This window comes from Chaetodon trifascialis, chromosome 17 (assembly GCF_039877785.1).
Source record: "Chaetodon trifascialis isolate fChaTrf1 chromosome 17, fChaTrf1.hap1, whole genome shotgun sequence".
Classification (NCBI taxonomy): domain Eukaryota; kingdom Metazoa; phylum Chordata; class Actinopteri; order Chaetodontiformes; family Chaetodontidae; genus Chaetodon; species Chaetodon trifascialis.
The window spans coordinates 2,913,512-2,929,229 of NC_092072.1; the positions used below are offsets into that span (position 1 = coordinate 2,913,512).

Consider the following 15,718-nt stretch of genomic DNA (forward strand, 5'->3'; position numbering starts at 1 on the left):
GGAAACAGAGGGAAATGGCTAGCCTGCACCTCTTAAATTCACTAATTGACACATTAAAGATAAAAACCAAAATCTGGCTTTTGCCGCCATCAGACAGAGGCAGGGCAGGGCAGGCTAGCTGTTCCTGGTCTGCAGCCTCTGCGGTAAGCTAAGCTAACCTGGCTGTTGGCTTTAGCTTCAACACAGAGCCAATAAGATTTCCATTAAGGGTCGTTAGGAACAGCTGGCTGCTGATTTTAGGCCTTTTAGGCCAATTTAGGCCAATAATCCCACCCTGACCCTGAAGTTTCAGAATACCCCTGACATCTCGGCTCACCCATTAAAAAACGTGAATTAATACATTTAAGTTAAAAAAAAAAAAAAAAAAAGCATTTCACAAAGCTTCTGCTGTTGAACTTTTTAGGATTCGGCAGACTTCAAGCAATAAGGCAGCCATGTTCTCAAGGAAGAAAGAAATGTTTTAAGGCATTTGCAGCTGACAGTTTCAACACACACAAAACTAAACGAATGAGGGGAAATCTAGCACTGAAGCTGCAGGAAAATTAAGGCGCTTGTAGGTTTTTTTGTGGGCTTAAAGATGAAATATGAAGCACAACATGACTAAAATCAAATGAGTCCTCATGAGCACCGTAGAAGTGTTCTCTGTTAATGCCACTCGAACTGTGATTCTTGGGAGTTTATTTACTGTGTTCCGTTCAGACAGCAGGTGGTTTCTCATCCTCATCCTCATCACCATCATTGTCATCATCAGAAAAGCTCTGTTGTTGTCCTGTGTTGTGTCATAAAGAGACTGAGGTCGTTTTCACACCTGACCAAGCGGACTCGGTTCGACTGGAGAGCTGAAAGTCGAAACGTTGTTGCATTTATCACTAGTTTCAGTTCTGCTTTCACACTGTGATTTCTAAAGCGCACCGAACTTTCTGAGCAGCATCACGTGGTTGAAAAGGGCGCTCGTTGATTGGACACAGTAGGAGGGGAAATCCCTCCCTCCCGGTCTGGAAAAACGACAGTAAACGCAACTGTGCCTATAATGCTATCGTAGCTCGTCAGGGACTGATTCTGTTATTTTTCTAACTTTGATGATCTAACGTGACAACATAAGAGCTCAGAGTTTAAGGACTGTGACTGTTGATAGTTGTGATTTGATTTTGATTAAATATGTCAGATTGTGAATTTATGGGTTATTGTTGTTCAGACTTGAGCTAAGCTAGCTAGCAACTGCTAATATCAGCGGTCACTTGTTGCCATCGCAACAGTAAACATTCACGTAAGGACGAATGAGCTGTAAATAGAGATGCAGAATCAAGCTATATCATAAATACAGATGAGATACGTTGTATTTTAGCACAGAATACATGACTTTAAAAAACCTATAACTGCGTATGCACTGCGTACAGCGTCACTACATGCATTTGGTCCTGTGTTTGGCCCAGTGTGCTTTCACACTGTAGATGAACCGAACCAGGGTTCACTTACAAGCGAACCGAGACCCACGTTTTCAGGCGGACCAGAGTTTGCTTGTTTGGTCAGCATCAGAGTTCGGATGAGCTTTCATACCTGCCCAAATGAAGCGGACTATCCGGGGAAACGAACTCTGGTCCGTTAAAAGCGGACCAAACGGCTCTGGTGTGAAAGCGACCTGAGGCTCTCTTCTGTGATGGTTCAGGAATTTGATACCAGCGTGAAACTGTCTCACAATGACTGCAGCATGGATTCATTGATGTTAAAATATTCATATATGACACCTTTAATACTTATTATTAGGTGACATGCATTTGAGAGCTTTCAGTTAAACGTGATGAATGTCCACTGACGGTGGAGTTTTGAGGATGTGACGTGTCCACAGTGACCCGGCAGGAGAGAGAAAAGGCAGCGAGACCGCAGAGACACAACTTTTCCAAAGATGACAAATCAAATGTCCAGCTGCTGCTGAGTACTCCACGTTTTTCATGTTGCACCTGGCTCGTGGAAACTGACCATTTCTCCTATCAAACTCAAACTGGTCATGTTCCAAACACGTTGAAATGAACTGAACAAAGCACATTTTTAGAAGCATCGTTTTCACGTGGACGTCGAGTCGTCGATCATCTGTCTCGCTGTCTGATTATTCCCAGTGTGCATGTTGGCATCATTAACATGTACATGTGTGTGTATTGTCAGTAAAGCTCTACTGAAACTCTAATTTGCCAGTTCTGCTCTAAGTAATCTGAGTCTCATCTGGATGAAGTCAGGTTACAGTCACCGCTTGCGTGTTTTTTTTTTTTAACGTTTTTTTTTTTTTAGCAACAACTCTTAAAATCCTCGAGTAAACACGACTGTTGACCCCCCGATGAGCCAATGAGCTGCAGGGACTGTTGCTCACCAACTGGGTCATGTTTTTATGTCTGCCTCTTTCCATTAAAAACATAATTTTTGCTGGAGGAATGTTTTTGCTCCACTGGCTCCTCCTCTCGTGGTTTTAATCGGATTGGCGGCAGGTAGCAAACATCAAGGATTCAAACGACGCGTCTTCTGTTTCAGCTGTAATCGTGACTCCATCCACCTGCCTCCTCCTGTGGCTAAAACCCCGTCTCCTGGTTAGCGAGGAGTGTTGTTCACGTGTGTTAGTCATTTTATATGGAAAAGTATCTGTGAGGAAAATAAAGCCTGTCTGTTCCGACGCCACGCCCGCATCAAGTCACCGCGGCCGAAGGCACTGTTTAAACTACCTTATCCACCTTCACACCCTCCACCTCCTGCCCCCTCTTCCCACCCCCCCACCCACCCCCCCCGTCCACCTCCACCTCCTCCTCCTCCTCCTCCTCCTCTTCCTCCTCCTCCTCTTGCGTCGTCTATAGCAGGATGCAGCGCTTCTTGGGTTTGGTGTCTGGCGGCTCCAGAGCTGCCAGGATGGCCTCATCAAACACGTTCTTCAGCCCCCGCTGACAAACAGACAGAAAGGGAGACACACATTCATGAGCTTAGTTGGAAATCACCCCCCCCCAGCAGTCACCATGAAAACATCACTTCCTCCTCTCTGTACCTGTGTGAGAGCTGAACACTCCACATATTTGACGGCCTTGAGCTCGCGGGCCAGTTTCTCTCCGCTCTCACAGGCCAGCGCTCGCTGTTTGTTCTTGGCCAGCTTCTCCAGAGTGTTGCTGTCGTCTCTCAGATCCACCTGAGTCCCGACCAGCAGGAAGGGCGTCCGCGGGCAGTGGTGCGAAATCTCTGGCACCCACTGTGAAGAGACGAGGCCGAAGGAGGGTGAGGAACGTAATCTGAGAGGCCGGGCTCTGCGATCGTTGCTCGTCAAGCTCAGAGTCACAGTAAAATATGCTTCTGCTGAATAAAAACGAGTGCATCTGACTTTCTCTCTGACATACAGCTGTGTGTCTGATGCATGTTTTACCACAGCAATAGAAACTAAGTTTAAAAAAAGGGTGAGGATGTTATAATAAACTGAAGGTCTTTGCATGTGGAGTGCGTTACTTACGTCTGAAAAATGGTTGATGTTAGTACAACAATAGATAAAACCTGTTATGTTTAAAACTCACAGCCTAACAAATAAAAAATGAACTTGCCTTCTCTCTGACGTTCTCAAAAGAGGAGGGCGACACGACAGAGAAACAGACGAGGAAGACGTCGGTCTGAGGGTAGCTGAGGGGTCGCAGCCTGTCGTAGTCCTCCTGACCTGCAGGGGGAGACACACAAACACTCTAATGAACAGCAAACACTACGTATGAAATGCACATAAAGCTAAAACACAGCCACACAAGATTTCTAAACTAAAGCTTTTTGATCACAGTACTGCAACAAATACTGTTGCTACTACCACTGCTGCTGTTCACAGTACTACACGCAGTACTTTATTAACTTTTATGTTTACCTGCAGTGTCAAACAGTCCCAGCGTGTACGGCTCCCCGCCGATCATCACCGTCACGGCATAATTATCAAAAACCTATGGAGAAGTGAGGGGTGAGGGGTGAGGCAGGGGGAGAAGAGAGGAGTGACAGAAGGAGAGGGTGGAGGTTAGAGAGACAGAGAGAGAGAGAGCACACAGGAAGGAGAAAACAGGAAGTAACAACATGAAAAAGACATATGATCTCAGACAAAACAGGAAGTGTACGTCTCATCTTTATGAGACAAAAGAGACACACACACACACACACACACACACACACACACACACACACACACACACACACACACACACACACACGTTTTGTACTGTACTTGTAAGGACACACATCCCTCTCCTGTAACCCAAACCTAAATCTGCAGGCAGACAGACATTAGACGACCTGAAGACAGAAAAGTCCTCACTTTCCAAAAGTGTCCTTTAGTTTGAGAGTGAACGGGGCAGAAGCTTTGGCTGAGGGAGTGGGTGCTTTGTCATAAATAAGCCACAATGCCCCCCCCAGCAGTCAAAGGTCAGAGAGCTTAAACAAGAAGGGACATGAAGTGCTGCAGAAGCTGGTTGTTATGTTCAGCAGCACACAAACACTCTGACTCACGGCACTAACCAGCTTACTTTGATTACAACACTTAACAAAACAAAAGACTCAATGTTCCTGATTGCACGACAGCGAGCAGGACTCTTTTGTTTGGGCGTAACAGTCCACGGTCTTCTCCTACGCACCTGTCCATCTGTAGGTGTGCAAAGCTCCTCTGAGATCACAACATTTACAAAACGCCTCTAACATCCCACATCAGATTTACACGCCTTCCATTAGCCGTTTAATTAACAGCTAAGTGCTTGATATGCCTCTGCACCATGTTTCCCTCTTTGTAAACACAACACAGAGCGTAAAGCATCTGCTGACATGCTCGCACAAGACGGAGAAGATGGACAGAAACTGACTGCAACCCTCACACTTTGACATAAACCTGCAGCAGACCTCCACTCTTGGAGTCGCATTGGAGCAACGTCTATACAGCTGTGTTGGTCTCATCCACACTTTTCCAGCTGATACTTCTCGGGCTCTGACACAGGGAGATGACGCATTGTCTTAATCCTGCCAACAAAGCTCTGATTATACGCTCAATTATTTCACTGACTGGGAAACCACAGCTAACGAGCACAACATCAGGCCTACTCTCTGAAGACAATGAATCCATGCTGCAGTGGTATCAAATTCTTGAACCATCACAGAGACATGGGCAGCAAGTCAGAGGCCTGCAGCCCGCTCAGAGGTCTGCAGCCCACTCAGAGGTCTGCAGCCCGCTCAGACGTCTGCAGCCCGCTCAGAGGCCTGCAGACCGCTCAGACGTCTGCAGCCCGCTCAGAGGCCTGCAGCCCGCTCAGACGTCTGCAGCCCGCTCAGAGGCCTGCAGCCCGCTCAGACGTCTGCAGCCCGCTCAGAGGCCTGCAGCCCGCTCAGAGGCCTGCAGCCCGCTCAGAGGCCTGCAGCCCGCTCAGAGGCCTGCAGCCCGCTCAGACGTCTGCAGCCCGGACACTTCTGCAGACCTGTGCAGGTGAAGTCTGATGACATTTGACTAGCAGGGTGTTTCCCTGGTTGTCAAATTTTTATTCTTATATCTATCTATTATAACTTGCAGGTGGAAGTAGGTGACATGACCTTTTTCCAACAAGGCTCATCAAACCAGATTAAGACAGAGTAAAAGTCTACTAAACAGGTTTTATTAAACCTGAAGAAACAAGCTGAGCGCCGTCAGCGAGCAGCGTTTTGTTTTGCTGCTGTTCAGGTGAACACTCTGTGAGCTCGTGTCTCTCCTCCCTCCTGTTTCATCACTCGTGTACCTTCAGGCTGCTGCCATGTGCAATGAGAATGGCCCCAACACGCCTGCCAACCTCAGCTTTGTGAGCGTGGAAGCGAGCTGGAGCAGGGAGTGTTTTATGGTCGCCGCGTGCCTGCCCGAGCGCACAGCGCAGCTTCCACACGTCGACCCGCTGCGGCCTGCCGTAGCCCGCGGACACTGTTTGCTTTTAATGAAGCTCCGTGTGCACAGACAGGTTCCAGATAAACTGGAGGATGTAGCCTGTAGGAGAGGAAGCTGCATCGAGTATTACAAACAGGGATTCAAGCTGGGTTTACTCCTCTATCTGTTTAGTCTATATTTAAACAGGCAGGCTCACAGCAGGTGACTGGAAATGCTCGCTGCACAGTATCTCCTACGTTCAAGGCTGCGTCAAACCTGGTACTGACTGAAACGTATCCGTGGCGCCGCGCATTAAACGAATCTGTGCTTTTTTTGTTGATTAAAAACTAGTGGAAAAATGTAATTGACAATGATTTTCCATAATGAAACCGAGAGAAACATTAAAAAAAAACTAAAATTACTGCTTTGTGGTTGTTTGCCTCCGTCAACCAGGCAAGATGCAGTTTACATCCATGTCTGTCCAGGCTCATAATATATTGACTCAAGACTTTGAAGGAATTTAATCTACATGTATGATTGCAGTGAATAATCGTCCGTCAAATCCATGAAAAAAGCATCAGCCAAAGGCCAAAATGTCATAACTGGTGTCCAGTCATCATAAATCTGGGTACATATCTTCAGACCCTGTTTGGGAAAAGGGGCCATTGGGGAACTGCAAACACCAAAAACATGTATCTCAAAACCCAGTGGACTGAATTTCACCAATTAAGCCGTGCATGCTCTGTAGAACCAAAATCTGAAGTGCAGTATTGATTGGTGCAAACTGGCGTAAAAGGGCTTGAACCTGGAATCGCTGCTCGCGGCTAAATTTTCTTCGAGCTGCTGAGTAAAATGTCAGTTTGCTTTATCAAATGTGACGTGTTTTGTTTCTCCAGAACTGAGAGGTTAGCTTGGACATCATTCAGACAGACTGACAGAGCAGCTCAGGGTGTAACACACCGAGGATGACGCACTAATCTGTTCAAGTTGAGACAGAAACACTGTGTGATATGCTGAGGCACGGAGGGGGGGTGAACACACAGACACACACACAGCCTAAAATACTGCGATAAAATCCACACACATGCTCATTGTTCACACACACAGACCAAAGCATATACAGGTTTGTGATGATAATGTGTTTGGACAGAGCTCAGGCTGCAGAAGCTGCTGGAAACAGTCTGATCACAACACGCCGGTCAGTGTGGAAAAGAGCTGCAGCTGCACGAGGACAGGCCTCAGCACTGAGTTATTCAGCATTACAATGATTTTACTATTCTCTGTAACTGATTTACAGTGTGCTCATTCATTCTGCAACACATGCTGTGCTTGTACTTGACCAAACCTCGGCCTGAAATCAACCGCATCACAAAAACACTCCAGATAAAAAGTTACGGATGTGCTGTCTAACTCCGCTAAGACCAAATGTTTATGAGGGATTTCTTCCTGGAGGAGACTTCCTCTCTCCTGGTTTCTTATTGTGGTGAAGAGCTGACTGACAGGAAAATGCTCAGCGCAAACACAACGAGGTAAAGACGAAACTAAATTATCATCATGGGAATAATGTGCTTTTCGGCGAGACCCGTAGCTTCTATTACAACTTTCATCTGAGAAACATTATAACTTTAGTCTTGAAATACATTGACTTTATGATACACAGAGATGATTTGTTTACCATCAGAGTTACAGCTCGTTCTCCCCTTAATATCTCTGGCTATATCAGGAATTTTTGCATAATTGATAGTTTGATTTTTCAGGTGTTTCATTCACAGGATCGGACAAAAACTGCTTGGCGTATGCAGAAATTTTGATTTAAATTCCAAAACCATTCCCTCCAAAATCGTGACTCATATTGTAAAATACTGCAATGTGATTTTTTTTGCACATCCTTTAGCCCTATAGGATGCACATTTTTCACTACTGTCTGCAGATAATCAATCAATAATGAATCCTTAGTTGCAGCCCTAATCACAATCTTCATGGTGATAAAATGACATAAAGCATGATATCGTATTTCACACAGCTGCTTTAACAAACATCCAAATATGTGTGAAGAAAAAGAAATGCATTGTGTGTGTTGGGGCAGTTCTGACAATTTTATAGTAAATGGCTGAAAATCACGGCAGGGCCGGGGGGGTGCGAGCGGCAGATAGTCAGACAGGAAGAGGAAGATAAAGCTGAGTCAGCGCTGTTGGTTCAGCAATGCTCTGATCAAACTGTGCTGACGAGTGACGGACAGAGAGACGGGGTCCTGACAGAAAACAGTGGAGAATTACTCATCAAACTGCAGTCAGCAGTCAGTGAAGCTGCCCATCAATTAGCCATTTACGATATTTCCAGCAGGGCAGTCCTGCTCAGTCAGTCAGCTGTTTTCTGCCTGTCACAACACCAAAAAGTCAGAGTTTGCAGCATACGCGAGCTGAGCTGACGGTCTGAACCGCGTTTTGTATGAGACTGCTGAACCTGTGAGGCCACTTGCATATCGCGCTCCTTCAGCATGACACGACGCCACTGAATCAAACAGGAAACGGCTCCAAAGAAACTCAAACTTTCTAACTTGCAAGTACAAGAAAATAAGCACCCACGCACTTCTATCCACACACACGCATGCACGCACACACACACACACACACACAGAGAGAGAAGGCTGCAATCCCAAGAATCCACCCCAACAGCAAGCACCAGATACTTTGAGGTTTCACGCAAACAACAACGCTTGTACCTGAAACTGCTACCTGTTACATAAATGTTTGTGTTTCTACACAACATGTCAACACCAGCAGGGTGTGTGCTCGAGCCCCGCCTTCTGAAAACACGACAATAAAGGAAGAGTTTGACTTTATGGGAAATAAATTTAGCTTTAATTAGGGAGTCATGGCAGCGCTGGTAGGCCGGCTGGTTTGCTTGTTTACAGTCTAACAGCTAACCATCGCCTGGTTGGGATCAATATTCTCATTTAACTCTTGTCAGCGATGATCCTTGACAGTTAAATCATGTTCATTAGAAATCAGGGTTTATTTCTGCAGTCTGGAACATGTCTATAATGAAGTCCAACAGGGCTAAACAACAGATAATCTAAAGTGTTTGCATTGTGATGATTTTCTTCTTCGATTTACCATGAGGGCATTTTTTAGTGGCAAACTAAACGGTCCTTTTTGGTTCAGCAATCAATAACCAAGTGTCACTTCCTGTGTGACAGGAAAGAGCTAAGCGGCATCGAGTGTGAAGAACAGTAAATGAACCCTCGCTGCTGTGTGTTTTCATAATTTCACTTCCATGTCAGTTGTGATCGGCTCGCTGCAGTAAGTCAAGTGTTCGTGTCATCAGAGTCACTCACCGTGGGGACGTACTCAGAGGGAAACTTGTTGGTGGTGTAGGAGATGAGCAGGCAAGTCTTCCCTACTGCACCATCACCCACCACCACACACTTTATGGTCTGCATCTGGGGAGGAGGAGGAGGATGGAGGAGGGGAATGAAGGAGAAAATAGAGACAGAGAGGATGGAGAGGAAGAAGGAAGGTGAGAGACGGAGAAAGCCTTCAGTTAGAGACAAGATCACAGCACTTTCAAGAGATTGTGGCTGAAAAGATCCAATGTGTAACATTACATTTACCTCTGAATGGTTAACTGATTGGTTGACATACAACAACGTGACACCACAACAAGCATAAGGAGGCACTGGTGCACATGATGATTGAGACTAGGATCAGCTGCCTTCACAAACGAATAAAAACTCACATAATCAAACCCGCTCTGGAACTAACTGAAACAAAAAATACAAAAGTATAATAACTCTGCATCTAATGTGCAAGAACTGACGTCCTTATAGCTCAACACATGTGCACTGCGCCCTGAAGAGGCAGCTATGCTGCAGCAGCTAGATGTGTGGATTCAGGCAGCAAATGTGACCAAACTGCTGGTTTTCCAGAGACTGGATGCATGTGGATGCTGGGGAATACTGCAGGACGTGGGAAATCCCTGTTGCCTGAAAGCTGACGGCCATTTGCCCTTTTATTTTGACATTTTGTAAACAGCTATCAGACAAATCAATGGAATAACACTGGGCTAATTAATAATGAAAGCAATAATTTGCTGCCACTGCAATTTAGTCATTATCAGATAACATAACTGTACCAAAGGTTTCCCTCTACACATGATTGTGCCTCTGGCATCTTATCAAAGTGCAGAATCTCTTTTCGCTTTATAACTGAAAAGTGGACCCAGTGCAGAGGTGCATAACTTCTCGGTGTCCTTCCACAGCTGTGGACATATTTCATACACCTTAAAACCCAAATCCTGAATCACAGATAACGTTTGCCAAAAGCAGCAGACAGTTACACATCCAGGCTGTATGTGACAGGTTGGCTGGGATGCCATGAGCTGACCAAGTGTGAGAAACAGTGGTAGCTGTGTGAGGCAGTGTTTACTACACACTGGCTGGAGATCCTGTGACCATCCAGACGCCGAGCAGCTCACATACCCAGGCTGGCGCTTCATTAAGGGGACAATGGTAAAGGGCTATGGGCTGCCACTTCATCACTGGCTCTTTGTTTGGGACTTTTGGCAGTGGCAGCGCTCAGCTGAACTCTGATGAGTCAGGGACAAGTTAACTGGTCGTCCGCAGGAACCGTGACACCAGTTACGTCTACATAATTCATTCCTCAGAGATATTTCACATCCACATGCAGACAATCCTCAGCGATTAGTGGCTAACGTGTCATTTCAATGCACTATTGTGTCTTGAACATAATGTTATCTGCATCAAGTTGATCCTGTTTTGCCATCTGCAGCTTTTGGAGATGCAGCAGCTGATTGCTTTCATTACTGGTTCGGTTTTTATTTGAATTACCAGGCGTGTTTTGGGAGACAGAGAAAGCCAGAGCGGGGCAGCTCCAAGAATAGAAAATCATTATGTTGGCAATGTTTATATTGTGGCGGGCAGTCACAAATAAATGAATATATGGGAAAACCTGCTTTGACTCTTTGAAGTTTCAGCTTTTACAGGAGTCTTACTGCCGAGGAGAGTAGGTGATGAACTGATTTGTGAAAAGACAGCAAATATGATCATCCTTCTAAGTCAATTAATAAGAAAAAATGTCTCATTTTGCCATTTTCAACATCTCAAATGTCATGATTTGCTGTTTCTTCTGTCCAATCACCATTTGTAGCTATGGGTTTTGGACTGTTGTGACAAAACAAGACTATTTGAAGCCTTTTTACCATCATTTTATACACTACACAGTTAATTAAAGAATTAATCAACAAATGGAACAAGAGGAATTATTGCGACCCTAGTCGTGTTTCACAATTAGTATTATTTTCTGGCCGAATTATTTGACTGACAGACTTAAAAATTAATCGGCAACTGATAATCAATTACTCCTTTCAGCCCTTTTCTCAAGTAAAAAACGGAAATATTCAGCTTCTCACATCTGAGGACTCGATATGTTGGTTGAACAAAATAAAGGTAATTGAAATTGGCTCATAATGACTGTTTTCACAGTCACTGAACATTTCCTGTAAGACATGAACATGTGCAGGCCGTGAAAACAAATTTCCCTCATGGGGCAAGACTTACTAAAACCTAAAGACATCTAGTTAGGTTAGTTAAAACACGAAAAACAACATATTCATATGTCTGAGAAGCTGTGTTGGCCATTAATCAATTATTAATTTTATGTGTATGACCTTACTGATTAATGAACTAATCGTTTCAACTCTAATTCTCACCTCCAGGCCAAAACATTCAAAGCATTCATGACGAAAACAGAAAGTAAATCTTCGCAATGTGAAATGAAAGCAAACGTTTGGCCCTTTGGGGTTAAATATAACGATGAAACAAACATGAAAGCAGTTATCAAAGTTGTGACTAATCAATTTTCTGTGAGGTCCTGCATGTCAGAAACTAATGCAGTTAACAACACATAGGGTAACAATCCATCAAACAGACGGTTTAAATTCAGTTTACTAAGTTTACAACATGCTAGTGCTAATACGCTATAATATGATGATGAATATAGAAAATATCCATCTCATTTCGCAGTGTTTGTGTCACTTCCGCAGAGAAAACTCTGACAAGAACTCAGAAAACCCCAGTTATAGTCTTTATCGCAGGCCAGCTCGTTGGTTTATTTGTTTGTACAGAGCTAAACTTAGCAAATAATCATGTCACTACTTGTTGACAGCATTTATGTGGAGCTAAAGCTTAATGTTGAAAAGTTTACTCCTGCGAGGCTAGCCACTGCTAGCTAAGTTGGGTCGGTAGCTAACGTGAAGTTACATCCGCCAGACCCCCACCCACAACGAAAAGGCCTGTTTTAATAAGTTTACAATGAGTATAACGACCAAACAACATCTTTGAGGCCAGCTCCTTGTACCCTGCCTCACAGAAACTCAGTCCTATGGCTTCTCTGGTTTACCAACAGACGCGCCGGTAACTTTGAGCAGAGATTTAACAGCCAAGCTAGCAGAGTTAGCTAAAGGAAATTGTTTGTTTTGACAGCTGCCGGTTAGCAAAGTTAGCTGTCAGCAGGCTAACAGTTACAGCTTTTACAATGAAAAGAGCCACACTTAAGTATAATGCTGTTTCTCTGCTGATATTTCAGTATTTATGGTTAGTAAATCGAAGTTAAAGACAGTGACAGTTACTACCTTGTCTGTTCTCAGCCGCTGGAGCGTTGGTGAGGCTGTGCTACGTTCAAACGCTTCCCGTTAACTCCCCTTTCCTCCGGTGCGGAAGTCAGAAATATGACTCGTGGTGTGTTCATGGTCTACTAGAATAACAGTATGGTATGTAGTGATTTTTCGCGTCCATAATCTGATGTCTGGTTCCATTGCAAAAACTGACAAATAATCTTAATTTAAATGTTACGCTTGTACTATTGAATCTTCTGACTTGAAAAAGACAACTCAAAAATGAAATCTTAATTTTTTTTTTAACCTGTCTGTACTTTTTATACTATTTACTTTTATATATCAACAATCTCTCTGACTGTTTTTCTTTTTATTTACAATACTGTTTAAATAATTGTTGTGTCATTACATGCCTTTATCTCATATCTTTTATATTTATGATGCATGAAAATATGTTTGAAGTAGGATATGGAAGAAGCTATTAAGTGAACCTTGAGTGTAAAATGGATTGTGCCTTCACAATGACACATAATTTTACACAATCTCACTTCTGACTTTGTGGCAACAGTTTGGGGCCTTTTCCTGTTTCCCAGTGTGTGTGTGTCCCAATGCACAAACCATAAAGAATTTATTTTGAAGGTTGACCTTGATATCAAACAGTTCCTCAAGGCAGCATCAGGGCTGTTCGGGTCAGCAACATCTGTGGGTCCATCTTACAGTAAAAGCTATGATGTACAAGTTGTAGGTTCACTTAAGTTTAAACCAAATATGTGTGGTTAATTGTATAGCTTAACTCCAACTGACATTAACATAGTCTTTAATTAATTTATACATTATACCAACGTATTATTATTATTATTATTATTATTATTATTATTATTATTATTATTATTATTATTATTATCAACTGACTCCTTGCCTCCTGAGGACTATTATAAACTGAAAGAGGGGCTGAAGTTTCTCAACGACCACCAGAGGGAGGTGAAGCACAGACTGTTGGTGTTTTTAGGGTTGCTACATCGCCTCCAGTACAATGCCATTTTAGATGCCTCAGCACAACCAAGGGGTGGTGACACGGCCTTCACTGGGTTGCTCTGTCCATGCTCATCTGCTTCAGGGGTCTCCATAGAACTATGGGCATGTTTGCTCACAGGTGATATTCTGGATGTGAGTGTGTACTGTATGCATCAGCTCCTCTAAAATTTCCCTTACAGGAGCTACAAAATGAGAAAAACATTCTTTTCACATTCAAGATACCCTGTGCCTCGTTAATCCAGCCTGTCTTATTTGGAAAATGTGGGATTTTATAATAAATGGCATGAAATTCAGTCAAAATGAGCTGTGTTTCAGGCCATTGATGTGAGCTTGAATTGGGTGGCATTTCTGCTTTACTAAACATACATTTTACAACAGAGGTGACAGTGGGAGGTGGGTTCAGGCCCATAATACTGCCTGTACACTAACCACTCATCTACCCAGAAGAAGGTTTTGGATCAGACCAGCAGAACTCAAATTGGTCTTTTAAGAAATATAAATGAAACTTGAGTCTTGTATTTGACTCCTCTGAGAATTGACATCTTAAGTCTTACAGGAGCTTTGGAAAAAACAACAGTCCAGCATCAAGTTTTATCAACGCTGACTCGCTGTGCCGTCTCAGCTCTATTCATTAATCAATGGTCTTAACACTGATACATCTGATAGATTTTATGTCTGGACAGCATAGTGTCTGGTGTGTTGTAGGAAATAAAAGATCTCATCTTGTGAGTTTCTCAGGTGCTTTATTTGGGTTAACAGAAGAGACAATTTAGCATGAACAGTAATATAAAGAGTTCATAAAGAGGAAATCAATGGAAGAACATGTAGGGCCGAGACAAACTCTAATAGGGATGAAAAGTGCTTGTTGTGGCTGGCCTGGCTGGCTGTGTTGTGCTGTAGGTGGACGGGAGCTCGCTGAGGGAAAGGCCAGCCGACCTTCAGCGGTAACACAGCAGAAAATGAGATAATTACAATGCAAGGCACTTCTCCATTACCCTTTCCCTCCGGATGGCTTCTCTCTTTCTCTCACTTCACAAGCATTTCATCGCACTTTGATCTCTCCTCGCTGCTCTTTTTTCTCCTTCCTCTCTTTGTTGCTGCCTCCTGGTTTCTCTCTTCCCTCTCACAGCCTCTTCATCTTCCTCTCTCTCTGAATGTGCGTGTGTGTCTCTATCAGTCGCTCACCCGTGACTAACCAGGGGGATGGATGTCAAGGACGTTGTGCTGCTTGTCTCCCAAAGATAATCCCATTAAACTCAGGAATTTAATTATAGATTATCTCTCTCACACACACACACACACACACTCTCTCTAACACACCCCCACACACTATATACATAATACATATATACATATACATCCACAAATCACTCACACACAGGAACACACATTAATAGAGAAAGTGGTAGCCTACACCAGGATAATATTCACCCATGCAGATATATTTTGTCATACACAAAGGTAACACACAAAGACATGAGCAATGAGCACACACACCAAACACACTCTGGCTTCACCCCGTTGCCCTGTCAATGTGTATCAGCGTCACCCTCCAGTCGGCATTAACAACTTCACCGGTCTGTTTTTAGAGCAGCAAGGACGCAGCTCAACATGATTTTGCAGTGAACAAAGGACGTAAAACAAATGCACAGAACTCGTCTGAAACACGTTTACTGTTGCTGCCAAACACGATGAAGGTGCAGGATTTTTTAGTTTTACTACAACTCATACAGTGTATTTTCTAGTTTGTGTGTTGCGTATAATGTGCTGACTGTAGCACTTTACCTTCAATCAATCGTCATAGTACTCTTATGACACCTTAATTTATGTAAGTTATACTGCATATAATATATTATTGATTATATCAGTGAAACTGCTGTAATCCAATGAGATATGGCCGCTGAAAATACTCATTCCTGACATCCCTAAATGTAGTTCCTATTCAACAGTTGAACCACAGTTTGAAGTTAGACCATCTGTCAGGCCTACTTCACCAAAACAAAACAGAGAGCAGCTAGCTTCCTCTGCTAGCTTGCTAGCCGCTTGCTAACCTCAGTCTCTGCTTCCAGACCTAAACTGTATGAAACATGGACGTAGTCTCTGTGACGTCAGGTTTCTGAAGACATTAGTGACTCCAGCTGTCGCTGCTCGGCTAATCCAAAAATGGAGGAAGAGGCGATGATGTCG

General features: G+C 43.8%; 1 protein-coding gene across 1 annotated transcript; it reads right to left on the reverse strand.

Annotated features, from left to right (window-relative positions):
* Nucleotides 1–396: 396 nt before the first annotated feature.
* On the reverse strand, nt 397–12,589 carry LOC139345645 (cell division control protein 42 homolog). Its single transcript, XM_070984399.1, has 6 exons — nt 12,515–12,589; nt 9,201–9,305; nt 3,869–3,941; nt 3,564–3,673; nt 3,023–3,220; nt 397–2,921 (listed from the first exon to the last, which is right to left on the reverse strand). The coding sequence occupies exons 2-6, from the start codon at nt 9,303–9,305 to the stop codon at nt 2,832–2,834; spliced, it is 576 nt and encodes a 191-aa protein (XP_070840500.1). The 5' UTR covers nt 12,515–12,589; the 3' UTR covers nt 397–2,831.
* Nucleotides 12,590–15,718: the final 3,129 nt, after the last annotated feature.

Coding starts and splice junctions, on each gene's coding strand:
- LOC139345645 (XM_070984399.1), bottom strand. CDS start 9,305: ATGCAGACCATAAAGTGTGTGGTGGTGGGTGATGGTGCAGTAGGGAAG. Junction 3,221..3,563: donor TTGAGAACGTCAGAGAGAAG/GCAAGTTCATTT, acceptor GTCTCTTCACAG/TGGGTGCCAGAGATTTCGCA. Junction 2,922..3,022: donor AGTGTTCAGCTCTCACACAG/GTACAGAGAGGA, acceptor TCTGTTTGTCAG/CGGGGGCTGAAGAACGTGTT.